At 42.9% G+C, this 25,109-nt stretch overlaps 1 protein-coding gene across 8 annotated transcripts in view; it reads right to left on the reverse strand.

Moving 5' to 3' along the window:
* The window catches only part of pleca (plectin a), a 67,758-nt gene that overhangs the window by 42,095 nt on the left and 554 nt on the right, over positions 1-25,109 (reverse strand). For 2 of the 8 annotated variants that reach the window (XM_086062148.1, XM_086062147.1), the window contains exon 1: positions 16,123-16,297. In XM_086062148.1, the coding sequence (XP_085918274.1) occupies positions 16,123-16,282 (160 nt within the window). In that variant the 5' untranslated portion in view covers positions 16,283-16,297. Of the gene's footprint in view, positions 1-1,695; positions 1,772-10,459; positions 10,597-16,122; positions 16,298-18,010; positions 18,225-22,295; positions 23,487-24,957; positions 24,996-25,109 lie in introns of those variants that run through there. The other 6 variants (XM_086062156.1, XM_086062152.1, XM_086062157.1 and 3 more) reach the window with 4 other exon arrangements.

A 25,109-nucleotide genomic window follows, 5' to 3' on the forward strand; every position in this document is an offset into this window, starting at 1 on the left:
GGGGGGGGGGCCGATTCCCCGAATTCCGAGGGAGCATCAGAAGCGGCAATTTGGCACGAAGTCAGCATGAAAGAGACTTTTTGTCTGCACTGTCACAAGCGATTCACTGCAGGCGGAAAAAGGGCGTCGGCGCCGCTTGGATCGATCCAGAGAACATTCGAACATGGAGGGAGGAAGGAAAGAGAAGATGATGATGCCGTTTTGTCTTGGAAAAGGTGTTGCTCTCATCTCTAAAAGGAAGCTGACACCGAGACGTTTGTTCTTCTTGTTGATGTTGGAGGTATTCGTGCTCATTTTTGCAGGTATTCAATCAAATATTTTGGCATTAGGAAACATAAATGCCAAAACAATTTAAATAACAATCAGCCTGAAGGAATGAGTGGTGCCACTATGATGATTGACGCATGAAGGTGGCCAATGGCAGCAGTGCAAATCATGCCGCGACAGTCAAGTTTTATTGCTACTCATTTAATCGTTTTCAATGAAATGATGCCTACTAGAAAAAAAAATTTATGTCATGAAATTTCATTTTGTTTTGGATTAAAAAAACAATTAAAGGAAACTAAAGTTTTAAAAATAGTTTAGGATAGAAAAAATATCTTAAAAAGTTGTCATTTTTAAGGAAGACATTTAAATCAAGGCTATTTTATCTCCTCAAAAATTGAGTTAAATAAAAAGAACAGAAAAAAAAAATCACATTTTTATTTTTTGATTGGTAATAAAAAAATTAAAAACTTTTTTTAAACAAAATCTAAACAAATATTTTTGTGTTTTGTTTAAAAAGGAGATTTATATAAAAAAAAAATCTTTGTTTCAGATTGAAAAAATAAAACTTACAAAATGTGGCTAAGCAATACACAATTTCTGTTTCTTTTTCTTCTTTAATAAAAAAAAAAAAGGGGGGGATCATTTCAAAATGTTAAGATTTCATGTCAAATTTTTGGTTTCTTTATTTAGAATTTTAAAAAATATAATGAAAAAAAAGCACATTTTGAAATTTCGTCACAAAAATGTAAATTTTTGTTTTGCTTTGTATTTAAAACACACCCAAACAGACACACACCCACACACACACACACACACCAAATGTGGCTATTAATTAATAATAGTTTGTTTAATTCCTCCACTCAAAATAAGGTCAACATTTTCATCTCAACTTTTCTCTTTTAAATAACGAAATTAATTCAAAACAATTCTCTCATGGTACCAATCAAAAGTCAGCGTTATCATCTCTGTGGAGGCCCGCCATTTACATTGAGTGCCATTAGTATTTAAGTGTACCTAATCAATTGACTTGTTTATATTCAACATGTCAACCTGTGAGGACATAATGCAAACATGAAACAACAGTAAACATTTGACTAACAACAAACGCAAACCAGCCTCAACGCAGTAAAGTTCTGTCCGGCTCTCTGAGCCATCCGACAATTTGAGCGGAACAGATGTGCGGAATTCCCTTTAACCCCCCCCCCCCCCCCACTGCTCCAAAAGGGAGGAGTTGGCGGCCGCTCCCACACGTGCGACGACGCGCAGACGCTCAGCATCCTCGACCGCTCGTTCGCTCAATAAACACTTTGGCCGTTGCCCAATGAGCCGATGTAAACACCACATACACAAGATGATGTCGCACAACGGAAAGCGCTTTCAAAGTGGACTCAACAGCAAAAAAGAAAACAACAAGAAGTCAAAACGTACCACGAGGAGATCCGGGACAAACGCAGCAGCACAAGTCCATCCTGCCTTGTTGCGTGCTCACCACTTTTCCACAAAATCTTCCTCCTCAGACCTCAACTCTCCACATTGTGTCTTCTAATCAGAAGCCAAAGGGAGGCGGAGGCGGACGGAGGGAGGGAGGGAGGGAGGGAGGGAGGGGGGCGTGCTAGGGAAAATAACGGGACGAGAAAAAAAAAAAAAGTGGAGGCTTGTCAGCCGGGAAAGCGAAAAGCAGCGAGCAGAGTGGAAAGAGCATCTCATGCTTGCTGCTTTTTTCCCTGGATGCCGTCCACGCAGGGGGAAAAAAAAAAGAAACATTTGGACAAAGGGCGGAAAAGGGGCCTGACAAAGAGGCCTCTGTGGAGGTTGTAAAAAAAAAACAAAAAAAAAAACGCTGCGTCTCGTCCGCATGATGTGCCTCATTTTTCTTCCAGAAGCGTGACAGCAATGCTTCGGTCTGGGGCGCATTGATTAAAGCAACAATTTGGGACAACGGCTTCAAAATCAACATGGCGACTGAAAAACACCCAGTTGAGCCGTCTCGAACCTCAAAAATTTACTTTGCTAGCCAAGTACCGGCAACATTCATGAAATCGCTGCCAGACCAGTTCAAATGGATCTTTGACGTCCGTAGCCGTCAATGGCAGTGAATGAGTTAAAAGTACAGTAGCTAGTAGACTTAAGTGTTCATCCACCACACGAATGCGTCAATTTTTTCGTCTTTCTGACAATTTTTGGGGGTTTGAATTGCGAGCAAAATGGTGGCCGTAAACTCTCTTCAACTGACTTCACAAAAAGCAGCAGTTTAACTGTCAAACTAAATATAGCACAAATAGAATGACACTTTGTGTATATAAAACGACATCGTTTAGGCTTAACAAAGTCTGCTTATCTTAATGCTAACAACAATAATACAAAACAACATAGAACCGCTAATAAATAGCATAGGTGTTGTGATGTTATCACTCTTAAAGCGACAAATATTTGAACTCAAACAGTTTGCAGTAACACACTGTGGAAAAACTAATATTTTTAGCTGTGTTGGTGTTATACTGCCCCAAGTGGCCTAGGAATGAACAGCACAAGGAGCAGCACAATGGCCAATAGATAGAAGAAAAAAAATGTGGCAAAACTTGAGCAGTTTTTTTTTACATTTTGCTTAATTATGTTATTACTGTATGATTTAATTAAGCACTGTTTTACAGAGTGCCATTTTGCTTATTAAGAAGCACTTCATAAAAAAAATATTGTTTTTGAGAGGTCAGAACAGGCATTTCCATTCAAGAGGATTAACAAAAATAATAAAAATAATCTTCTTGAAAACTAAAAGAGAACCAAAGACAAGTGAGCCTAGTAAGCTAACAGTCTTAATGACTCATTACTACCACCCGAGGCCAAACGTGGTACTGCATCTTTTATCAAAAAAAATGTGAACGAATTCAAATAAACCCAAAGCTAATTTTCCCAAAGAAAGTCAACAATCTGCTCCGAAGAGTAAGCATAGAAAATAAAAAAGCGTATCCAACATCCACACGGCGGCCCGCAACAGCCACTCGCCGCGAAAAAGCATTTGCGTGCTGACACCTTTTGGCAAAAACACTGAACTGTCGCCGCCCTACCTTGACCGTTCTGAATCAAAAGCTCCATGAAGTCTCGGCTACGCACGGGCTCCATCTCGAGACTCCTTTTGTCACGTCCGGACGCATCACACGGCGAGGGAGAAGACCAAAAAGCCAGTCGGCCTGTGAGACGCGCGGAGGGGGCCGCTGCCCGCCACATGTTGCACCCGCTTCTTCGCCCTCCCTACACCAGAGGCCACCGGCTGGAAAACATGAGCCGGCCTGCACCACACCAACATTTGCCATCTGCAGGCCTGGGTTGCTTTTCTTGCGTGCACATTGGACACACATTTTGTTTTTATGTGTATATTTCTATCAAAAAAGCAAAAATCATGCTGACCTGGATGCAAAGAGAGTTTCTGGGCAGCAGGGGGCGCCAGAGGAAAAACTCCAAATGTGTACCATCAAGCAAGTGAGTTAAATAGAATAATATATATAAAATATGACCAAAAAACAAAGAATACCCGAGTGATTCCTGCCCAAAAAGATCTCTTCAGCCAAACTATTTATAACCATCGATAAAGTCTTAACCGGACTTGATGAGCGCGGTCGCTTTCCGCCTGCTTCTCATTTCGCCGCATTGAAAACGACAAGCTCATCACTTAACCGGCGAGCAAATCGTATTATCAGCTCCCGCAAAAAGCAGTCAAGATGACTTGAGATGATGATCGCGGACGCAAACAAGGCAATTAACCCGGAAGCGGGTCAATGAACAAACAGAGCGCCACATGTCGAACACCCCTGGGGGAGGTTCGGGTCTATAAAAGAGCAGACTTGAGGACAGTAGCGGTTGCAAACATCTGGAAGCTATATAAAGGTCGCGATATCCACCCGAAAGCATTTAGGATCATATATCTTCTTAAGTGCGCATTGAATGATGTAATCCGCCATCTTAGCACGGCGGCAGTCAAGATTGTTTATGTTTGAAATTTGAAAGACTTGAAATCATCCTGATGGGCTCTGCGGCTACAATAAGCTAAAGCTAAAATTAGCTCAAAAATTTAAGCTAAGGTCAACAAAGCTCAAATAAAGCTAATACGGGTAGAACAGGGATTCATTGTGTGGAAAAAAAAATGCCGTTTGAGGCCATTTCATTCGTCGGCCGTGAAACTTTTGAGCACGTGCCGTTTTCTTTTGGACGCGACGGAATATCACGCAGCGGCGTCGCACTCATTTCTTCCGCGTTCACGACAACAATTGCGCTGGTGTTCTTTTCCAAGACAACCTCCTCGGGAGCTCGACTTGGAAGGAACGCCGATTCGAGGAGGTGCCGCGGTTGTTGGCGGGGCCAAAAATATACACGAGGTTTGGAACATATTGACAGTTTTTTTTTTTTGTACTCCTCCCCCGTAATTAGCTTTTAAACACACTGGTGGAAGTGCGCCATCCTCTCATTTTCATCCGTGCAGAGACGCCACGCTGCCACGCCATCACTGCATGCTGCTTTCTTGATACTAACAACACCAAAAAAAAATGAATGGCAGAGTTCCTGTGTCTTTTTGGGGCGTGGCTTCTTGAGACTTTTTTTGTAGGTCCGCTCATGATAGACGTGCCTACCAAATTTCATGCTGCTCAGATAAACCGGCTTCAAGGGCTGAATTTTTCCAAAAGTTGAGTTATGAGTTTCGCGTTTTAGGCAAGTCGTCAAAAAAATGGCCGCTTCAAACCAAAGTGGCAGACTTCCTGTGCGTTTTCAGGCGCGGCTTCTTGAGACTTTTTTGTAGGTCCGCTCATGATAGACGTGCCTACCAAATTTCATGCTGCTCAGATAAACTGGCTTCAAGGGCTGAATTTTCCCAAAAGTTGAGTTATGAGTTTCGCGTTTTAGGCAAGTCGTCAAAAAATGGCTGCTTCAAACCAAAGTGGCAGACTTCCTGTGTGTTTTCAGGCGCGGCTTCTTGAGACTTTTTTGTAGGTCCGCTCATGATAGACGTGCCTACCAAATTTCATGCTGCTCAGATAAACTGGCTTCAAGGGCTGAATTTTTCCAAAAGTTGAGTTATGAGTTTCGCGTTTTAGGCAAGTCGTCAAAAAATGGCCGCTTCAAACCAAAGTGGCAGACTTCCTGAGTGTTTTCAGGCGGGGCTTCTTGAGACTTTTTTGTAGGTCCGCTCATGATAGACGTGCCTACCAAATTTCATGCTGCTCAGATAAACTGGCTTCAAGGGCTGAATTTTCCCAAAAGTTGAGTTATGAGTTTCGCGTTTTAGGCAAGTCGTCAAAAAATGGCCGCTTCAAACCAAAGTGGCAGACTTCCTGTGCGTTTTCAGGCGCGGCTTCTTGAGACTTTTTTTGTAGGTCGACTTAAGACACATCTGCCAAATTTCATCTTGCCAAGTTCAACTTAAAATTGAACGAACCCAAATTGATCAGAGATCACACCTGCAACCTGCAATTTTCACAGGCATGAAGACACCTGCAAAAAAAATTCAAAAACATTCTGCAAAGTTTTTTCAAGAGTTCAAAAAGCTCAAAATCACGATATTAAATCATTCACATGGCCAAATGGATCCCGCACGTTTTGATAAGCGGCCCTTGCTGGCAAAATCCCAAACATGGGAGATCACAAGGATGCTTTACACCTTGGCGGTCTGGGTTTGAGTTATATTTTTTTTGGGACGGCGCGAGCAGACCTTCACCATGTGCTCTTCATCACCTGACATACGTCATACATCAAAGTTAAAGATTTATGCCATGCGAGTGCGTTGAGATACTTTTATATCTGACAGTATAATCCAGCGGTCCTCAATAGGTGGACACGGGAACTGAATCTAGACCAAAGTACAGACTACATCATTCAGACCAACCCGCATTCCTGATGAAGCTTTACGGCGAGTGATTTAGGACGCAAGGGTTGTCTTCCAAGCCTGCCTGGGAACTCTTGGACCCGAGCTTCTCCCGTATGAGAAACATCTGGCATTAAATTTGTTGGGAGCGTTCCAGCAAAGGATCGTCTTTCATCTGATAAACACACCCGGAAAATGGCGACCAGTGATTGGCACAAATGAGCTACGCGTCTGTCTAAACATGCCAACAATAGCTTGTAGCAGAAGAGAGTAAAGTATTAATTACAGCGGATCGAGAAGTGAGCCCTGTGGCATTCCACATGCTTTGGTTGGGTCTCTCTGCGAGCATGAAATAAGATGTGCCGCATAATAATCTGATCAGGTATGCGTGTTATCAAAATTGTCTCGGTATCAATATTTCTATACTATAAGCAGCGAGCGGGAGCAGCTCGCCCAGTTTTGTTTGCAATGTACCAAGAAATGAGCCCTTTGTTTTGGTTGCCTCGAGAGTCAAAAGTATGAAACATGAGGATGAAGCACCCTACAATAATAATCGTACTGATTATATGCTATCAAATTAAGTGACGCCGTTAAACATTTCAACAATAACCAGCTACTGGTAGTAGCTTGTCAAGTTTAAATGACAGTGGGCTGAGATGTGAACCCCTGCGGGACTCCACGCGCACAACATGAAAGAAATATGAAATATGAGTATGAAAATCTTAATCGACACGCGTGACATGAAAGAGAAATGTCAACATCAAGCAGCTCATACTGTCGTAGCAGCTTGTAAAGTTTGAATTGCAACAGACTGAGAAGTGAGCCCTGCGGGACTCTACATGCTTGGCTTTAGTTTCTGAAATTAATATTTATGAGTATAACATCAAATAATAAATCTGACAGATACGCAACAATGTGGCACGACTCGTCTTTTAATTTGAATGACGTCGTGGCAAATTGAAGCAATGAAATCTGAATGCGAGGCGCTAACGGATGCTAGCTAGCAGGAATTTGCCCTCGGACTGCCTCAAGAATTTGGTGTGAAGGTGACTGAGCTCAAGTTTATTTGATGAACCGCTCGTTGCCACGAATAATCCCAAAAGGTCGGTAACCGTGGCGACGTGACCTTCCACCAAAATATGAGTAAACACTGTTGAGACAGAGGCGCGAGCATTGCTGCTAATGGCAACACTTAAAAAAACGACAACAACAAAAGACACGTACTTCCTGGTCGTGAGTGTGTCATGCTACACAATGTTATGCTATGCGCTTTAGAAAAAGGTTTTTAATATGATTTAACGTAAAGTACTACCATATATAAATAAAGTTTTATTGTATTTGGACCGCCTGTGCAAAAACGTGTTCTTATTGTCTTCTAAGACTTTTAGTCGAATGTCTCGCTCAAACAGAAGAAAAAAAAAAAGAAAAAAAGAATAAAAAAATAAAAAAATAAAAAAATAAAATAAAAATAAAATAAAAAAAATAAAAAAAACAGAAGGCCATAAAACATCTTGTATCAATATTGATGTGGGGGGGGGGGGGGCTCTGCCATTATAGGAGTCAAGACTCGGGCGGCCTTGTCAACAAGATATACCAGTTATACATAACTGGACCCCTTTTCGAACCTGCAGGTGCCGTTCCTGTCTTCGGGGCATTTGTACCCCCCTTGAGGAAAAACAAAAATGCACCAGGGAAGCGTAGCACTTAAACTTCACAATAAATACGAATAGGAAATATGACAAGGACAGTGCAAGAGCATCTTGCAACGCAGCTTCATGAACGGGTCCAACCAAGAGCACCATCTAATGGACGCTAGAGGAACTACAGACTAGAAAACATTGGCTTCCATTCATTCACTCAATTCAGAGCTTTATATATTTTTTTAGAAAGTAGAAATGACACTAACTGGACACTTAATTAGGTACACCTGCACATTCCAATAAGCTCCAGAACTAGCGCTCAATATTGCCATCAGATTGCCTCATGTTTGTAGTCCAAATTATTAGGAACAGCTCTCACGATGACACTTTCCAGTTCATCACTGCATATATTTTAGATTTTTCAACTGCCTTTCCACACGACTAGCGTGGTTGCGGCATGCCCGTCGCGCACGGAAGCAGGTGAGGAATGTCAGCCATTAAACGCCGGCGCCTCAAATTAGCGGCGGAAGCACGCGAGAGCCGCGCAGTGAAACGCGAGAGGTGCGAATGTGCGCGCGTCGGCAAAAAGTGCTGTCCAATGCTGCCGTCTTCGTGTGGCGTTCAACACAATTACGCACACACAATGTTGTAAATGCTTTGAAGGCCTCCCGAAGGGCGCATTGGATTGGAATTCCACAACAATTTGCTAATGCGATCGATCAATCACGGCTGCAGACGCATTGCAAAGGCACAAGTAACGATACAATGCAGGATATAAAAAAAAGTTTTGATCTGCTTGCATTGAGACCAAGTGATGACCAGACGTCGCCAATGGTGAAAAAAAAAGCGTGCAATTTAATATTGTAATGTGCATTTCCACAACCTACAAGACTTGAATGGATCATCATAAATCATTTTTTTTAACTGCTAGATGGACATTTGTATTATTAATATTCATCATTAAATAGCATTATGCGACAGCTCCAAGCAAACGGTTTGACTGGACAAGATTCCTTCCATGAGTGATGATGATCAGCAAAACAATACTTTGACATGCTAACGCGGCTAACGAGTGCACGCTGATCGCGTCAGTTGGCTTGATTTGCATTTCCTGGCTGCTTTGCGTCATTTTTCCAAAATAAGTGGATCAATCATCCAACGCTAGCCCCTGAAAGTGGAACAGTAAAAACATGCTTTCTTTATTTTTTGACGCTTGGGCTAATTTGCATCAATGCTCTTTTAGCTAACAAAGATATGTCCAGCTTTTGTTTTGTTTTTTTGATGTGTGATTTTTACTCAACAAAAGTTGAGTTACAGTTTTTCCGCTAGGTTTATTAGCACTTTAACCACGAGTGTGTGTACACTACAAACGCCGTACACGACGAAAACAAAAGACGGCACAACCTTGCACGTGTCGCGTGGCAAGCGCTGACCTTGTGGCACCGACTTAAAAGATTGTCGTGTTTAAATGCTGAGTCATCAAACTACTCCGACCAAAATCTCAAAAAATTTGCCCCCAAAATAAGTGTGATAATAGGCTTGTAAAATAAATAAATAAATAAATAAATAAATATATATATATATATATATATATATATATATATATATATATAATTAACAAACGGAATCTTTGGCCTTTGCCGTTTACCAGATCAAGACGGGATAAACCCCCCAAATAAGCTGAGAATATTTAGGTCGAGAAGTGAGCCAAAGCTGTTCGGAACTTTGGGCTGATCTATTCAGAAGGAAGTTCTGCTGGTGTTTACTAATGACTAACTTTTAAGTCCAATGAAGCGAGGGAGTTTTTGTCTCTGGATTGCAAAATGCGAACCGCCCCCGCCTTGGCACGGCCGAGTGGGTCAGACAATTTCACGTCCCTCTTCAAAGACCTTTTCAAATCAGCAAACGCTAAATAAAAAAATAAAAAATAAAAAAAGCTTCTGACTGATTTGTTGAAAATCTCTACAGAAGTCACATTTTTGCATGTATGCTCACTGGCCACAACTTTAGGTACACCTGCGAGGGTCAAATTCATCCTGATCCAATATCAGCTGGTTGAAAAATTCAGATAATAGTAAGTTAATATGCAAATTAATCAGTTAGTTATGTCACAAGTTAGTAAATAAGATTGTTACAAACTAGTTAAATCCCTCAGTTGTTTTTTTTTTTTTTTAATTCAGCCTCAATGCATGCTTATTTCAACTTTTGGCCGGTTACAGTCAACTTGCATTGGGGCTGACTTCAAAGAAAAAAAGTGTGCCAAGAGCTGCCTAACATGATGGATTATTTTCAAGGTTGTCTTCAATACACATCCATTGAAAGAGACGGCAGGCGAGCGCCGGCTCCCGATTGGACGCCCACTCATCGTGACGTCACACATCCCGGGGGACAATCACGCCCCTTTTAAGTCAACTTAAACAACATGTGGTTCAAAACAACGAGTCAAGTCCACACTGTGCCCACGACGACCTCGTTGCTACGGCGATGCTGCATTGCTGCTCCACTTTGCCGCATGCAGCAGCAGTGACACCCCCCCCACCCCCTCCACCCCCATCCCAGCACCCCTGCGGCCCCCCTTCCGAGCAGGACACAAAAGGCAACAAAAGCGACGGAATGAGCCTCATTCCTCAACTGTTTATGAATCGCCGGCCACGGATGCATTGTGGGAAAACGAGCTAACGTCGCTAACGGGGTGAAGTACCTTTAAGAGAGCTGATCTCGTGCTGGATGGACCGGGCCGGATCCATGCTGGCTCGCTCGCTCGCTCGCTCCCAAACAGCCAGTCTGAGGATGCAATAGTCTGAGAAGTGCAACAACCAGCCTATCCCCTGCTACTGCCTGCTCTCTCTCTCTCTCTTTCCTTCTCTCGCTCACTAGTTGGCAGCTTGGTGCAGGTTTTTGTCCCCTCCTGCCTCGCACACAATCCCTTTCATTGGAGAGAGAGAAAAAAAAAAGTGTGAAAAAAACCAAGCACACCTCCTGTGGCCCCACCCTGATGGTGCATCCTCATCGTTCTCCTCCTTCAAATGGAGGCGGCAACCTGCTCTATATCTATATGACTAAATGATATGATTGATGCTATAGAGTTCGCTTTTTTATCTCCTCCAGACAGTGACTCAGCATTATTTGCTGTGGAGGTAAGGTAATTCGTGCATCCAACAACAGTGCAGCTCTGTTTAGGATTTGGCTTTGATAGTTTGTCCCGGCCAATATTAGCGCTTGCAATGTTTTTTTGCTGGTTGCTTTTTTTTTTTTTCTTGTTGAAGCAAATTTTTGTATACATTAATACATAAGAAAAAATAAGGACAAAAGGTTAAAGGTCATACATCTATTATTTTAAGCTATCGGTATCTCCTCGCCCTTTTTACAATTAGGAAATAGTCATTAGAAATGAGAAGAATAGAAAATTGCCATTCATTTCATGCAATTTTAGCTAAAATTTATATATATTTATATATATATATATAAATAATTTGTTTTTTATTTTCTATTTAGTTATATTTTTTTAATTAATCAGTTTATTCTCCCGGCCTAAAGAAATTCAAATTGGTCAGGCCGTGTTAAATAATTAACGTTATGACGACGACTGAGTGATGAGTCAGCGTTTTTAAAAAGGCACACAAGTTAGTGAGCTTTTTTTTTTTCTCTCTCTGTGTCCCATAATGGGATTAATCAAATAGCTTTGACCGTCACATGATTGCCGGCATGCAGGCTTCGTTCATCGTTATGATTACATCAAATGTTCTGTGGTGAGTTTTGATCAAAGGCCTCACAGCTGCTTTTCCATTTTATGGCATAAATGCCAGACACAGAGAGAATTATGTTGGAGCAGTAAATTATGACCAGAATTTATTTATTTATTTATTTATTTTTCCTTAGCACAGAGCTGCTGAATTCAACAGCAACACTGAGAGCTTGTTCACTCGAAAGCAACCATCAACCATTTTTGGACTGAAAGCTTCATTTTATATACGTGGCGATTTTTTTGACTCGATTAAAATCGGCAGACGTGTCGTTAACAATCTTGAAACATTGAAAATCCTCTTGGAAATCAGATCTGGTTTGAATGATCTTGTCCGGAAGAAGGAGCGCAAAAGCTGTTAGCACAGTAGAAGTTGCACAGATGACAAAAAAGCCTTGGTGGAGGTCAGTGCTCATTAAACGATGGATGACTTGATTGAAATGAGAGTCATTAAAGTCGAAAAAAGCTGACAAAGCAAGTTGGGTCCGTGGCGGCTTTTCTTTTAAGCGGCGCTGGACACGACGGGGGGGGACGCGGACGGTCCAACGGCTGACATTCCGCGCGAGAGTCGGGCTCGCTGTGGCGTGCCTGAGCCCGCCTGGCGTTAGCGCCATTGTTGTAGGGATGAGCGGGTGGCAGACGCGCATCATCCTGTTTACATCATAAGGTCTTGGTGAAGCAGCATGTGGCTCATTATACAAGGTTATTTTTGAAACGCCTCGAGTGCAACAATTAATTCGTCAAAAGACTTTGAGTTCATGTATTAATCTTTAGTTTAGTCATGGTAATTACTCCTTTCCTAATACAGCAACATCATTTAAATTTCAGATTGAAATATTAGGAACTTTTATGAACAAATTAAATATTGTTCAAGTGGTGTAGGCTTAACTAATGAAGTGACTGAATTAAGTTATTGAACAAGATTGATAATATAATAATAATAATAATAATCAAAATATAAAAAAAGGGAAAATATGTAATTTATTTTATTTTAAGTTTCATAAAATACATTTCTCTTTTCATTATAATATCCATAGCTAATTTACATTACACAACATTTTCAAATGAGCAGTATATGCGCCAAATGTATTTTCTAATAATTATTGTATTTCACTTTTTACAATAAATCATTAAATGTTTTTTGGGTTGTTGAAAAATGAATAAAAATAAATGAAAAATAATTACAGGTCAAAAAATAATTAAAATAAGTGAATTATTTTATTAGAGAAATATAAAAAAAAAAAAATGAATATACAGTATAAATATGAAATATAAAAATATAAAATATTTTGACAAAGCATTTTTTATCTTTGATAAATTCACTAATTCTTTGATGTAAATTATATCTTTAACAAATACATGTATTTTAACGAATCATTTTAGCATGAATAAATTTAAATAAAAACTGTAAATAATTTAAAAAGAAAAAGAAAGTCATTTTAAGTACTTTTTCTAGTTTTTAGCGGGGGAAGCTAAATTTATTTAACATATGACAGGAATTGATCATGTCAAAGTTTGTTGGGTCGGATTAAAGAGCCGAGACCGTGGACCAAAACAGAATCAAGCCCGGGTGCAAAACTCTACAATAAAAGTGTTTGTGTGCGTTTCATGAGCAGAAATTGTCCAAAAGTGGACTTTGACGGCCGATTTTGACCTTCCACTTGTAAGTCTGTTTTTAGGAACGGGTGTTGCGGGTGTGGGGGGTTGCGTAATTAATGTCAGCTGTCTCCAGATCTCATGTCCGATGCTCCTCTCATCAGATCCATTTCAAAGCGCACTTCCGACTCTGGTTCCGATTCACGTTCACTTTGCACCCGACCGAGGAGTCCATGATTGCGTCCTGTTGCCTCCTAGTATTATTATTATTATTATTATTATTATTATTATTATTATTATTATTATTATTAAAAGTATTGAAACACAGATCAAATGTGTCCCAATACTTTTATCCAAGTACGTCCTCTGTCGCTTTCGGCTGAAGACAACATTGCTAAATGATCACCTTCATGTTTTACACCTTGCAAAGGTTCGAAGAACATCTTTCACACGGAGTATATTTCAGTCATTTTTACGCGCTGGCGCTAAATCTCGCGTGTGGCCGAGAAAGCTGTGCTCACGTCCAAAGTGAAGCGTCGGCGTCAACGTGCGTGGAGATCATTTACGAGCACGACCTCCGTCAACGGGGGTCACGCCGGCGACCCCACAAAGAAGACCGTTGCGACTGAACCGCAATGAATATTTGTATTAGTATTGTTATGTTGCCAGTCCACATGTTGCACCATTTGTGTTCAAATATCGGTTGGGTTATAAATACAGCGACGTGGATGATTTGGGATTTTGGTTTTTTTTAGTTTGTTTTTAGCCTGTCTATTGCATTTTGAATTATGCGTTAACATTAAGCTAGCAAACAAAAGTAAAAAGTGGTTTGGTCAAAAACCATGTTTAAAATCTCTATGATGAACTGCAGCCGAGTGTGTGTGTGTGTGTGTGTGTGTGTGAGTGTTACTATTTTTGAGCTGCATGAAAGTGATCTGAGGGAAGCACGGCATTAATGGTGGGGGGGGGGGGGGGGGTGGTGGTATCATGTGTGTGTGTGTGTGTGTGTGTGTGTGTGTGGGGGGGGGGGGTTCTATACACACGCTCCCAAAACAAACTCATCACATCGCCGTTTTAGACATGAACTTTCCTGGCATTTGCGCATGCACGCACGCACACACACGTTTGTTTTACTATCTTTGTGGGGCCATCTCATTGACATAATGCATTTCCGAGCCCCTTCCTCTTACACCAACCATCAAAAAATGATTGCCTACCCTTATCCCTTACCCTAACCTCAACCATAACCCAATTCAAACCTAAACTCTAAAACCAAGTCTTGACCCTTAAAAAGAGGTCTAAATTTGCGGGGCCCAGCGAAATGGCCCCACGTGGACGGGTGGGCCCCACAACTCTGTGAAATCCCAAAATGTTGGCCCCACTATGTGACAAAAACAAGACCCCCCCACACACACACACACACACACACACATTAAAGCAGGACACACACGTAGCTGCGTATTTCCAAGTGTGTATTTCGGGTGTCTAAGAAGTGGGCGGGGCACATTGCATGCTGGGATGCATTTAGACCGTCGCGTCTAAATGCAGGACAAACAAGGAGGCTCTGTTTGCTTTGCACGTCAAAGATAAAATACGGTTAAAAAAAAAAGGCATTTCTTTTTTCTTTTTTTTTTGGTCTTACTTTAAGTAATTTAATTTTAAAAATATACTTTATTTTTAAATTTAGTTAATACATATTTTCCATTCATTGAATATGTATAATCGTCTGTTGAACTACACTCGCTGGCCACTTGATTAGGTACACCTCCAATACGATGTTCGACCTACGCAGGTGTGCCTAATGAAGTGGCCAGTGCACGTGAGAAGAGCGTAAATATCGCAATAAGTGTGTGCGCGCGATTCTCCCTCCGCAGTTATTTCCGAGCCGAATGCTTCGATAACGATTGCCTGCTATTACGCCGGCGACTGAAACTCCGTTTCACCTGCTGCAATAAGTTATAGAGGGACAGCTGGCGTGTTGATAACAACGTGTTCACGGCGGCTGCGGGCATCAACACTCGCCATTGGTGGCGCTGAAAAGGGAACGTGGGGGAGTCTTTAAAGAGTAAAAAGTCGAAATGGTCCCACCGTGGAAACACGACGATTAACTTTCATGTGAAATAAAAAAGTAGTAGCCTTGAAACAAATACAGCCATAAAAGTAGCAGGAAGTGATAACATGGCAGGATTAGTGGGCAGGGAGGAGGTCGTGGGAAAGAAAATAACAGATGGCAAAGACTTCCCGATCGGGGACCACGCTGTGGAGGAGACTTTGTTTGTGTTTGTTTTAGTGAGCGAAAGAAACGGAACTACCTTATGTCACTTTGCACAAATAACAACACTGCAGCCCTGACGGTATTTCCAGAACGTCTGACCAAAATGTCGATCATCTCAACTGTCTACTTAAAAGAAAACACAAAAATGGTATTTTACTGTGAAAGTATTCCACTTCCTGTTCACCCAGAAAATTGATATGAGATTACATTTTACTGTGAAAGTATTCAACTTTGCAGCAATGAGGCCTCGCCTGTTCTGACATCGGATTTTGTGTGCCGCAAAACTGCATTTTACTATGAAAGCATTCCACTTCCTGTTTCCCCCAGCAAATGAATGTGGGACCCATTAGCGTGCCACTTGCTTGACAGATGGGCGTACTGTACATGTTGTGACATCGTTTATCCAACAAAAATGAGATCTTACAGTGAAAGAGTTCCACTTCCTGTTTCCCCACCAATCAACATGGGACCAACTCGTGCTCATTTATCGCCCCAACATGGCATTTCGCAGTAGAAAAGTTCTACTTCCTGTTTTCCAAGCAAACCGATGTGGTACCAATTCCTCTCCCTTGACACGTGGGCTTACGTGTTGTGACATTCTTTATGTCCTAAAAATGAGTCGCCCCATTTGTTTTTGACACACGGGCTGACATTCTGACACAGGCAGCTCATCTGGTCCTAATAAAAGTGCTTGGTTGCATTCCACTTCCTGTTTCCACAGCAAAACCGGCGTCCCCTCCCCTTGCCTCACCTTTATACTTCTCCCTCACATTCTCGTAGGCTTGCATGTAGTCCTGCTCCTCGGGCAGACGCTGGCCCGGGGTGAGCACGGCGGGCCGGGCCTGGCCCGGCTCCGGAGGACGTATGCTCTCCTTGACGCTGGCCACCGCCTCGCTTGAATTTGCGCTCATCTCGGCTCAAAAGGAAAGTCAAAGTAGTACAAAGCCTGCCCCCGCCCCTGCCAGCCTGGCCTGCCCGTCCGTCCGTCTGTGTGTGTGGACCCAGACTCAGCCTGGACTGCGTCGAGCCCCTCCAGACGCACACCTCAACACACACACATCATGTCATGACATGTCAGACCCTCCTCTTAAAGGCGCAGAACGCATGCTTTTTTTTGGGGGGGGGCTGGGAAGATGACACGCGTGCGCTTCTAATCGGATGACATCACAGGTCAGTTGAGGTCTTTCTGTTGGAGTGTATTCACAAAAATTGATGACTCAACTTTTGCTTTGTGGCAGCCAATGAACAGTTTTCATTGGTTTTTGGCTACATACCTCATTTGAAACACTAAATGCGAAACATTGCTTCGAAGCTGCAACCCAGGTTTGGAAACTCACTTTGAAACCTAACTCGAGGTTCAAATCCTACTCAAACTCATAGACAGGCATGGAACCCTACTTTAAAACCCTAACCTTGGCTTGAAACCACAGCCGAGGTTTGAAACCCAAAAACTGGTCCTGAAATCCAATTGTAAACCCAAACGCTAAACTTTCTTGAAACCCTAATCTTTGCTTAAAACTCTCATTTTGAGACCCTAACCTTGTCTTAAAATCTTAACCTGAAACCTAAACACAGGCTTGAAACCCTAACCCCATCCTGAAACCCAACTGAAAAACAAAGGCGAGATTAAAACCCTAACATAAAACCCCAATCCTGTCTTGAAACCCTAATCCAAATTTGAAACCCTAACCACAGTTTAAACCTATAACCCTGTCTTGAAACCCTACCTTGGAACTTGAACCTCAACATGATTGCCAACTTGAAAACCTCCACCCCAATTGAACTCTAGTCAGGCTTTAAAACCCGCATTTCAAACCCGAGCCCTGCCTTGAAACGCCAATTCACAACCCCAACCACGGCTTCGATCACTAATCAGACACTTAACCCTGGTTGAAACCAACTTGATTTCCAAACCCTGGCTAGAAACCCTAACCCTGGGTTTAGAACCCTACCCCTCAGTTTAAAACCCAGCTTTGAGCTCCTCACCTCGGCTTGACGCCCTACTCTAAAACCACAACTCTGAAAAGTCCTAAAGTGGATAAACATGATCATAATACGTCTGTTTGTTTGTTTGTTTGTTTACTTCCTGGTTCGTGGAGGACAACGAACAAATCAGATTAACTGGACTCCAAGATGACCGACTTTACTTCCACAACAATGAAGTACCCCTAAAAATAACACACTCACACACAAGTGAGGTAGTATGTTATTATTATTATTATTATTGTGTGTGCGCGCTTTCTTGGCTCTCCTGGCAGCCGCTCAACAAGCTTGATAACAAACGTTCCTGTTTCCGCGAGTGCTGACATCAAGTCTCGGCTCCGTCCTTATGTGTGTGTGTGCACGTGCGCGTGCATGTCGCCCTTGACTAGTTTGCGTATCATCTGCATGACGTCACCCTGCTGCAGTACCCCGCCCTGATCAATTAATATCAGGGACGGGCAAAGGAAGGGGGTCTTGTTTCATACCGCGCGTCCGCTTGTAAATCGATACGCGCCTATAATCCACCGGCCGCTTCATTAGGTACACACAGTCTGACAAAAAGTCAATACACGGAATACAAGCAAATGGACGTTTTTGTAGCACATATAATCATTCGAACCCGCATCTCAGGGAGTGGCCATCAAAAAGGAGGGTACCTGCGATCCGGATGACGGCGCGCTCGGCCGGGTCCAGCACGTCACCCGAGGCCGACTTGGAGCGTTTGATGCGCTGATGCTTGGGCAGGTTCCAGGGCAGCGTGTCGCCCGGGGACGGCGAGCCCCCGAGCGGGTACATGTCGGCCGTGCTCTCCTCCGACGCCGCCCGGACCAGGGGCCTCCTTTTGGGCTGGTCCTGCACCTCCTCTGTGGCCTGCGGGCAGGGATGCAGAATTACTACACGATCTCGTACATACAGTCGAAGATATAAAAAGTCTACACCCCCCCCCCGTTCAAAGATCGATCGATGAACACAGGGTGTGCACACTTTTGCAACCACTGTGTTTAAATAATCAAACGTGTAAATAACTTTAATATTACAACATAATTAAGATGATTTACTGTATTAAATACATATTTTGACACGCTATTAAGCTCAAATAAATACAAAGTTTTCTGAAGCCGATTACGGCGAAACATCAAAACGAGCGCACGTGAAGGACTCGCTCGTCTTGCCTGTGCTGAGTCACCATCAGCAACAGAGCAAAGCGCGCACGCTGCCTGTCGACTGGGCGCTGGCTGCGCCATCACACACACACACTCTCCGATTGGACGGGAGCCAGCTGGGAGTTTAAAAAAAAAGAAAAAGAAAAAAAAAAGTCCCCGGACGGCATCCGTCTGCTTCTAAACACAACAACCATTATATCTAGAGTGTCCCATTTCACATCCCTCCAGACTGTTGCTCAACTAACACGCGGCAACACTTTTATTATCGATGGAGAATTAACAGGAAAGAATTGGAATAGATATGAAGGATGAAAAACATAGATAGCAGATCTAAAACAAAACAGATCGAGTTAGATAGGCAGACGGATGTCGTACAGACCGATCCAGGATGCATCGCAATAATGGATCTAGAAAAAAAAAAAAAATCAATGGACGTCCACAGATCTAGAATACAATCGACCTGGCATTGATGCATCTACATTTGCTACATTTGTCCGTTTGTATAGGCCCAGATGATAAAAAATAGCCCAGCAAGTGGAGAATAGAATATCTAGAAAAGATGCATCTAGAAAAGAAATCGCAAGAACCACATTACTTAGCTCTAGACTAGCCAAGTTACAGTATAGCTACAGTAGAATGAAAATAGATGGATAGATTCAGAATAGCCAGATATAGTATGAATGCCATTTCTAGAAAAGATGCCTCGATTAGACTGGTTGATCAAGACTAGCTAGTTCAATAACAGGTGCGTCTCGGACGGTTAGCTAAATAGAGCTAGAATAGGCATAAAGAGAAGAAAAAAAATCCAGAATGAATGGATCAATCTACGTTGTCCAGAATTGGATCTTGGAATAGCTACAAGCGAGACCTTGTGTATTTTTTGTGTATTCATTTATATCTAAAAGAAATAGCACTAGATTACAATTAAATATCAAATAACTACACGCCAAGCATAGATCTCGTTTTGAATAACAGAGGTAGAATAGTTAGAAATGTCAGCCCTACAATGGATAGATCTCTTTTTTTTTAATAATAATTACACTGATTAAGAAAAATTGTAAATACAGAAGAAATCACTCTAGATTACAATGTATAAAACTCAAAGCTCAAAGTAATGAGACAAAGCATGGATCTAAGAATACATGAAGTCAAAACGCCGAGGGCAGCCGGATCGAGGATGAATCAACAGATCTAGAATAGCGGGACGGCATATATAGTTCTAGATCGTAACAACAGAACCAGAACAGGCAAAAAATAACTAGGCCAAGGATGGATAGAAAGATTTATGTATCATATGAACAAGTAGCGTCTAGACAACATAACTCTCGATTAAAAATAATGACATCTAGAATATTGCATAAGGGCTGCATTTAGCATAATTGCATAGGTCAGGCACAGAAACACTGTTGTTTAGAATTTGCTGTCATTAGATTGCGCAGGTGTACCTAACGAAGTGGCCTGCAAGTGTACCGTACACGTCATCGGCGGAACTTAAAGGGAAACCCATTCAACATTTACTGCCTCCAAAAGAGCAATCACGTGACCACTGACGTTCGTGCCATATGAACACTTTTCACATCCATCACGCGTTAACAGCGCGGCCTGCACCTGCGAACAACCCCCCCCCCCCCCCCCTTACTGTGCTTCCGAACCGACACGGAACCTGCTGCCGACGTCATCATCATACTCACGGCAGACATGTCCACGGTAGCGGCGGCGGCGGCGGTGCCGGCGGTGGGGGGCCCACGCAAACAGTGCGTTAACAAGCGTCGCATGCAGGAGTTGACGATGGCACACTTGAACGCGCCTACATCAGATTCTCTGCTGCAGCAGCGGCGAAGGAGGCGCGCATGCGTGCTGCGTGACTTTTCAGGGGGGGGGGGGGGGGGGGGTGTCCGTCCCGGGCTGAACCCAATGCAAAACTTCACACGGTGCTATTTACGCTACTTGGAGCGTATAATCATACCGCGCCGAGGATGGGGTGACTTTAAAAGTAGATATCGATCTTGGATTGCTAGCACTTGATTGACAGATTAATCCATTATACAGTCACTGTAGTAACGTTTCCATAATCAGTCTAGATAGAGCTATATTATTATTTATTTATTTATTTTCTCTCTCTCTCTCTCTCTCTCCATCCATCTCTTCCGGGCCATTCCACTGAATCAGTGCTATTTGCTTGTAGCGCTCTCAATACATTTAAATTTCCATTCAAAAAATTAAAAAATCATCAAAGGGATTTAACCCTGCCCAAAAAAAAAAAAGGGGGGGGGGGAACAGGTCTATCTTAGATTTTACTTGCCTAGTCATAACTGAAATATCAAATAATAAACTTACTTTTTTGCCTGCAAGTGATCTGCAGCGGATCTGATGATGCAACTTCCTGTGGACCGCGTGACTTGTGAAACAAGCTAAATTTTTAAATATTAAATCAGTTCAACGTGCAAGACATTGCTTTGCTCCGTAAAGAAAATAATAATAATAATAATAATTCCCTTCACCATGACGAATGCACGAGAACCAGATACAGCGACGCAGCCATGAATAATAATGAATTAAGAGCAGTGTAAAAGTGGATTATGTTGAAGGGGGCGGGCGTCATTATTTGACAAAAACATTTCTCATTTCTAAAAACGTGTGTAGTCCTAAATGAAGTGCAGAGAGTTGAAACAAAAGTTGTCCTGCTGCGCGAGGTGGCCTAATGAGCGAGCATTGTTTGTGTGAATGGACCAGTGTGCTGCTCCACTTTTGTTCCCATCGGATCCGCATGCCATTGCGGCGTCTCGTGCCAGCTCTGAGGCCGCCATCTTCAGCCCCGAGAGACTGACTTCTCAAAATGATTCAATTAGATCGGACACAAAATGTCTGCCCGGTGGATTGCAGAGGTGTACCTAATGTTGCGTCCAGTGAGCGTAAATGTAAACAAACCGACGACAGCTCACCTTTTGACCCCTTCGCCGCCGCCTCTTCCTTCCAGACGGTGATGATGCTTCCACTGAAGATGCCTCAGATTCCTTCAGTGGCTCATCAATCACCTCCGGGACCACCTTCAGCTCCTCCTCCTTGGGTGGTGTCTGCCCAGTGGATTGCACAGGTGTACCTAATGTTGCGTCCAGTGAGCGTAAATGTAAACAAACCGACGACAGCTCACCTTTTGACCCCTTCGCCGCCGCCTCTTCCTTCCAGACGGTGATGATGCTTCCACTGAAGATGCCTCAGATTCCTTCAGTGGCTCATCAATCACCTCCGGGACCACCTTCAGCTCCTCCTCCTTGGGTGGTGTCTGCCCAGTGGATTGCACAGGTGTACCTAATGTTGCGTCCAGTGAGCGTAAATGTAAACAAACCGACGACAGCTCACCTTTTGACCCCTTCGCCGCCGCCTCTTCCTTCCAGACGGTGATGATGCTTCCACTGAAGATGCCTCAGATTCCTTCAGTGGCTCATCAATCACCTCCGGGACCACCTTCAGCTCCTCCTCCTTGGGTGGTGTCTGCCCAGTGGATTGCACAGGTGTACCTAATGTTGCGTCCAGTGAGCGTAAATGTAAACAAACCGACGACAGCTCACCTTTTGTCCCCCTCGCCGCCGCCTCTTCCTTCCAGACGGTGATGATGCTTCCACTGAAGATGCCTCAGATTCCTTCAGTGGCTCATCAATCGCTTCCGGGACCACCTTCAGCTCCTCCTCCTTGGGTGGTGTCTGCCCAGTGGATTGCACAGGTGTACCTAATGTTGCGTCCAGTGAGTGTAAATGTAAACAAACCGACGACATCTCACCTTTTGTCCCCTTCGCCGCCGCCTCTTCCTTCCAGACGGTGATGATGCTTCCACTGAAGATGCCTCAGATTCCTTCAGCGGCTCATCAATCACTTCCGGGATCACCTTCAGCTCCTCCTCCTTTTGTGACTTCGCCTTCTTCACCTCCTGGATCACCTTCACTTCTTCGGTTGTTTCCTTCATCGTCTTGACTGGTTTTGCCTTCTTCGCTTCCTCCTGGACTGCAGTCAATGTCTCCTTTACTTGTTGGACGACCTTCACCTTTTCCTGGGTCACCTTCAGCTTCTTGACTGGTTTTGCCTTCTTCACCTCCTCCTGGACCATCGTCAATGTCTCCTTTGCCTGCTGGACTAACTTCATCTTCTCCTTCACCTCCAGCTTGACTGGTTTTGCCTTCTTTGACTCATCCTGCACTGCAGTCATTGTCTCCTTTGCCTGCTGGACTGCCTTCAATTTCTCCTTCTGGACTGACTCAGACTTATTCACCTCCCCCTTTGCTTCCTGGACCGCCTTCACATCCTTCTTGCTATCCTTAGCCTCCTGGATTTTGTTAGACTTTTTGACAGGCTTCAACTTCTCCTTCACCTCCTGGACCACCTCCAGCTTGACTGGTTTTGCCTTCTTTGACTCATCCTGCACTGCAGTCATTGTCTCCTTTGCCTGCTGGACTGCCTTCAATTTCTTCTTCTTGACCGACTCAGACTTATTCATCACCTCCTTCGCTTCCTGGACTACCTTTTTGCCCTCCTTCTCTATCTCCTTGACCTCCTGGATGGACTTCTTGACTGCCTTCGACTTCTTTGCCACCTGTTGGAGTGGCTCCTTGACCTCCTTCTCTATTATCACCTTCACATCCTGGACAGACTTCTTGACTGCCTTTGGCTTCTTCACCTCCTGGACCATGCCCTTCTCCTTGACCACATTTGCCTTCTTGACTATCTTCTCGGTTATTACTTTTGTTTCCTGGACCACCTTCAGCACCTTTTGCTTTACCTTCTTTACTACCTCCACCTTCTGAACCTCCTCTCGATCCACCCTCACCTTCATCTCCTCTGACTTATTGACCTCCTCCTCTTGATGCTTCTTTTTTGCATTTGGGACCACCTTGGTCTCTTTTGCCTTCTCCGCCTTGACCACTTTTGCCTTCACCTGGTTGGTCTCAGCTTGCTTGTCTTTGGGCTTTTTCCTCCTCTGAAACGTCACAAAAAAAAAGTCACCACTTAGCACTTCACCGGCAGTTTTTTGTCCGTTTCTAAAGGACACAATTGGAGCGTATAGAAACTGTACAGCGTGTACTGTGTCGGAAATGTACAGTATTTAGAAAGTTTGTGGCATTTGCACGCACAAACCCTCTCATTCACTCACGTCATTGTGATGGAATGACGAGAACAACTTGTTGGCGCTCATTGCGTGCCGTCCATGCCATGACATTTTGGATCTTTGTATTCATGTTGGCGGCACACAAAGAGCTTCATACATGCAGGCATGTTGAACAGACACAATCACAGTCCGCTCTTTTGCAAACTGGCGGCAGGGGGGCCGCCACACCCATTGAACATGATGCTCAGGTTAAAAATAAAACCACTTTGTTCACCCGCGCCATCAAAGTCAGGCCAGCTCTTGATATATTGGAAACACAATGAAACACTTTTGACAGTTCAGGGAATAAGAAAGTGAAGATTGCTAGATTTTATTGCCAAAAAAGAAGGTTTTTCTTGTCAGTTCTGGGTTGGTTCTGGTAGTTTGGAGTCGGTACAAGTGTATTGGTCCAGCTGTAGAGCTCCAGACCAATAGGGTTCGAACTGTAACTGCTTATAGGCCAAACTTCTAATGCAACTGTTCATTTCAGTGAAATGTCAAGTTTTACAGAGGAAATTATTTACCTCTCAACAACCCTAAACAGGAAAAGCATAGAAAATACATAGATGTGATTGACATTTTAGAATTTTTTTTTTTTTTTTAAACATGCATTACTAGATTTTAAGTAAAAATATATTTTTTAAGAAGAACTACTTAAATTGATAAATAACAGGACTATTTTAATAAAAATATATATTCCTTTACCTATTCTAAGAAATATGTACAATGAGCAGTAATTGTGTTGCAATTTCTATCACATTTAAAACAACGCAACTTCTTTCAGTGAAAAATATTTTTGGGACGAAATACTATAAAAAAAATTAAATTGTTTGCAGGCATTTTGTACACATCTTTTAAAATTTTATTTTATTTTTTAAACAGTAAATATTTAACTGATTGAATATACACTATTTGTTTAAACATAAATATATAATAATAAATCATATGCATTGTGCATACTTTTTGGAAGAGAAATTGGAAACAGCTTTATGTAAGCTTTTTTTCTTTTTAATATTTAACCATAAAATTACATGAGTAAAGTATCCTGTGAGTCTTTTTTTAGCCCCAGTACATTGCTAAAACCACAAGCCCGCTTATACTTGCTGGGTCCACTTTAGCAAAAGTACTTTAAAGTGAACTTCATTTTGAGGACATTCGTCATGAGAACATTTTGAGATGGGATGGTGGTTTTGTTACGTCATCGGGTCCCAGGAGGACAACCGGAGGGAAGTACAAGTAAGCAGGGACCCCTAAAGTCCAAAAGGAGGAATTACATCACAGTTCCTGGTCACGCTGGTCTCACCTGAGCGGGACCCTTGGATCCGGGCGGCTTCACCATCACTGTGTGGGAGGGGGTGGGGTGGGGGGGGGGGGGGGGAGAATAAACAGATTTACTACCTTGACTAACGAAAAGAGGATAGTTCACATTGGGAAAATGTGATAGAGCACCAACAA

This window comes from Leptonotus elevatus, chromosome 19, assembly GCF_054856555.1.
Source record: "Leptonotus elevatus isolate MCC_2025b chromosome 19, RoL_Lele_1.0, whole genome shotgun sequence".
In the NCBI taxonomy this organism is placed as follows: domain Eukaryota; kingdom Metazoa; phylum Chordata; class Actinopteri; order Syngnathiformes; family Syngnathidae; genus Leptonotus; species Leptonotus elevatus.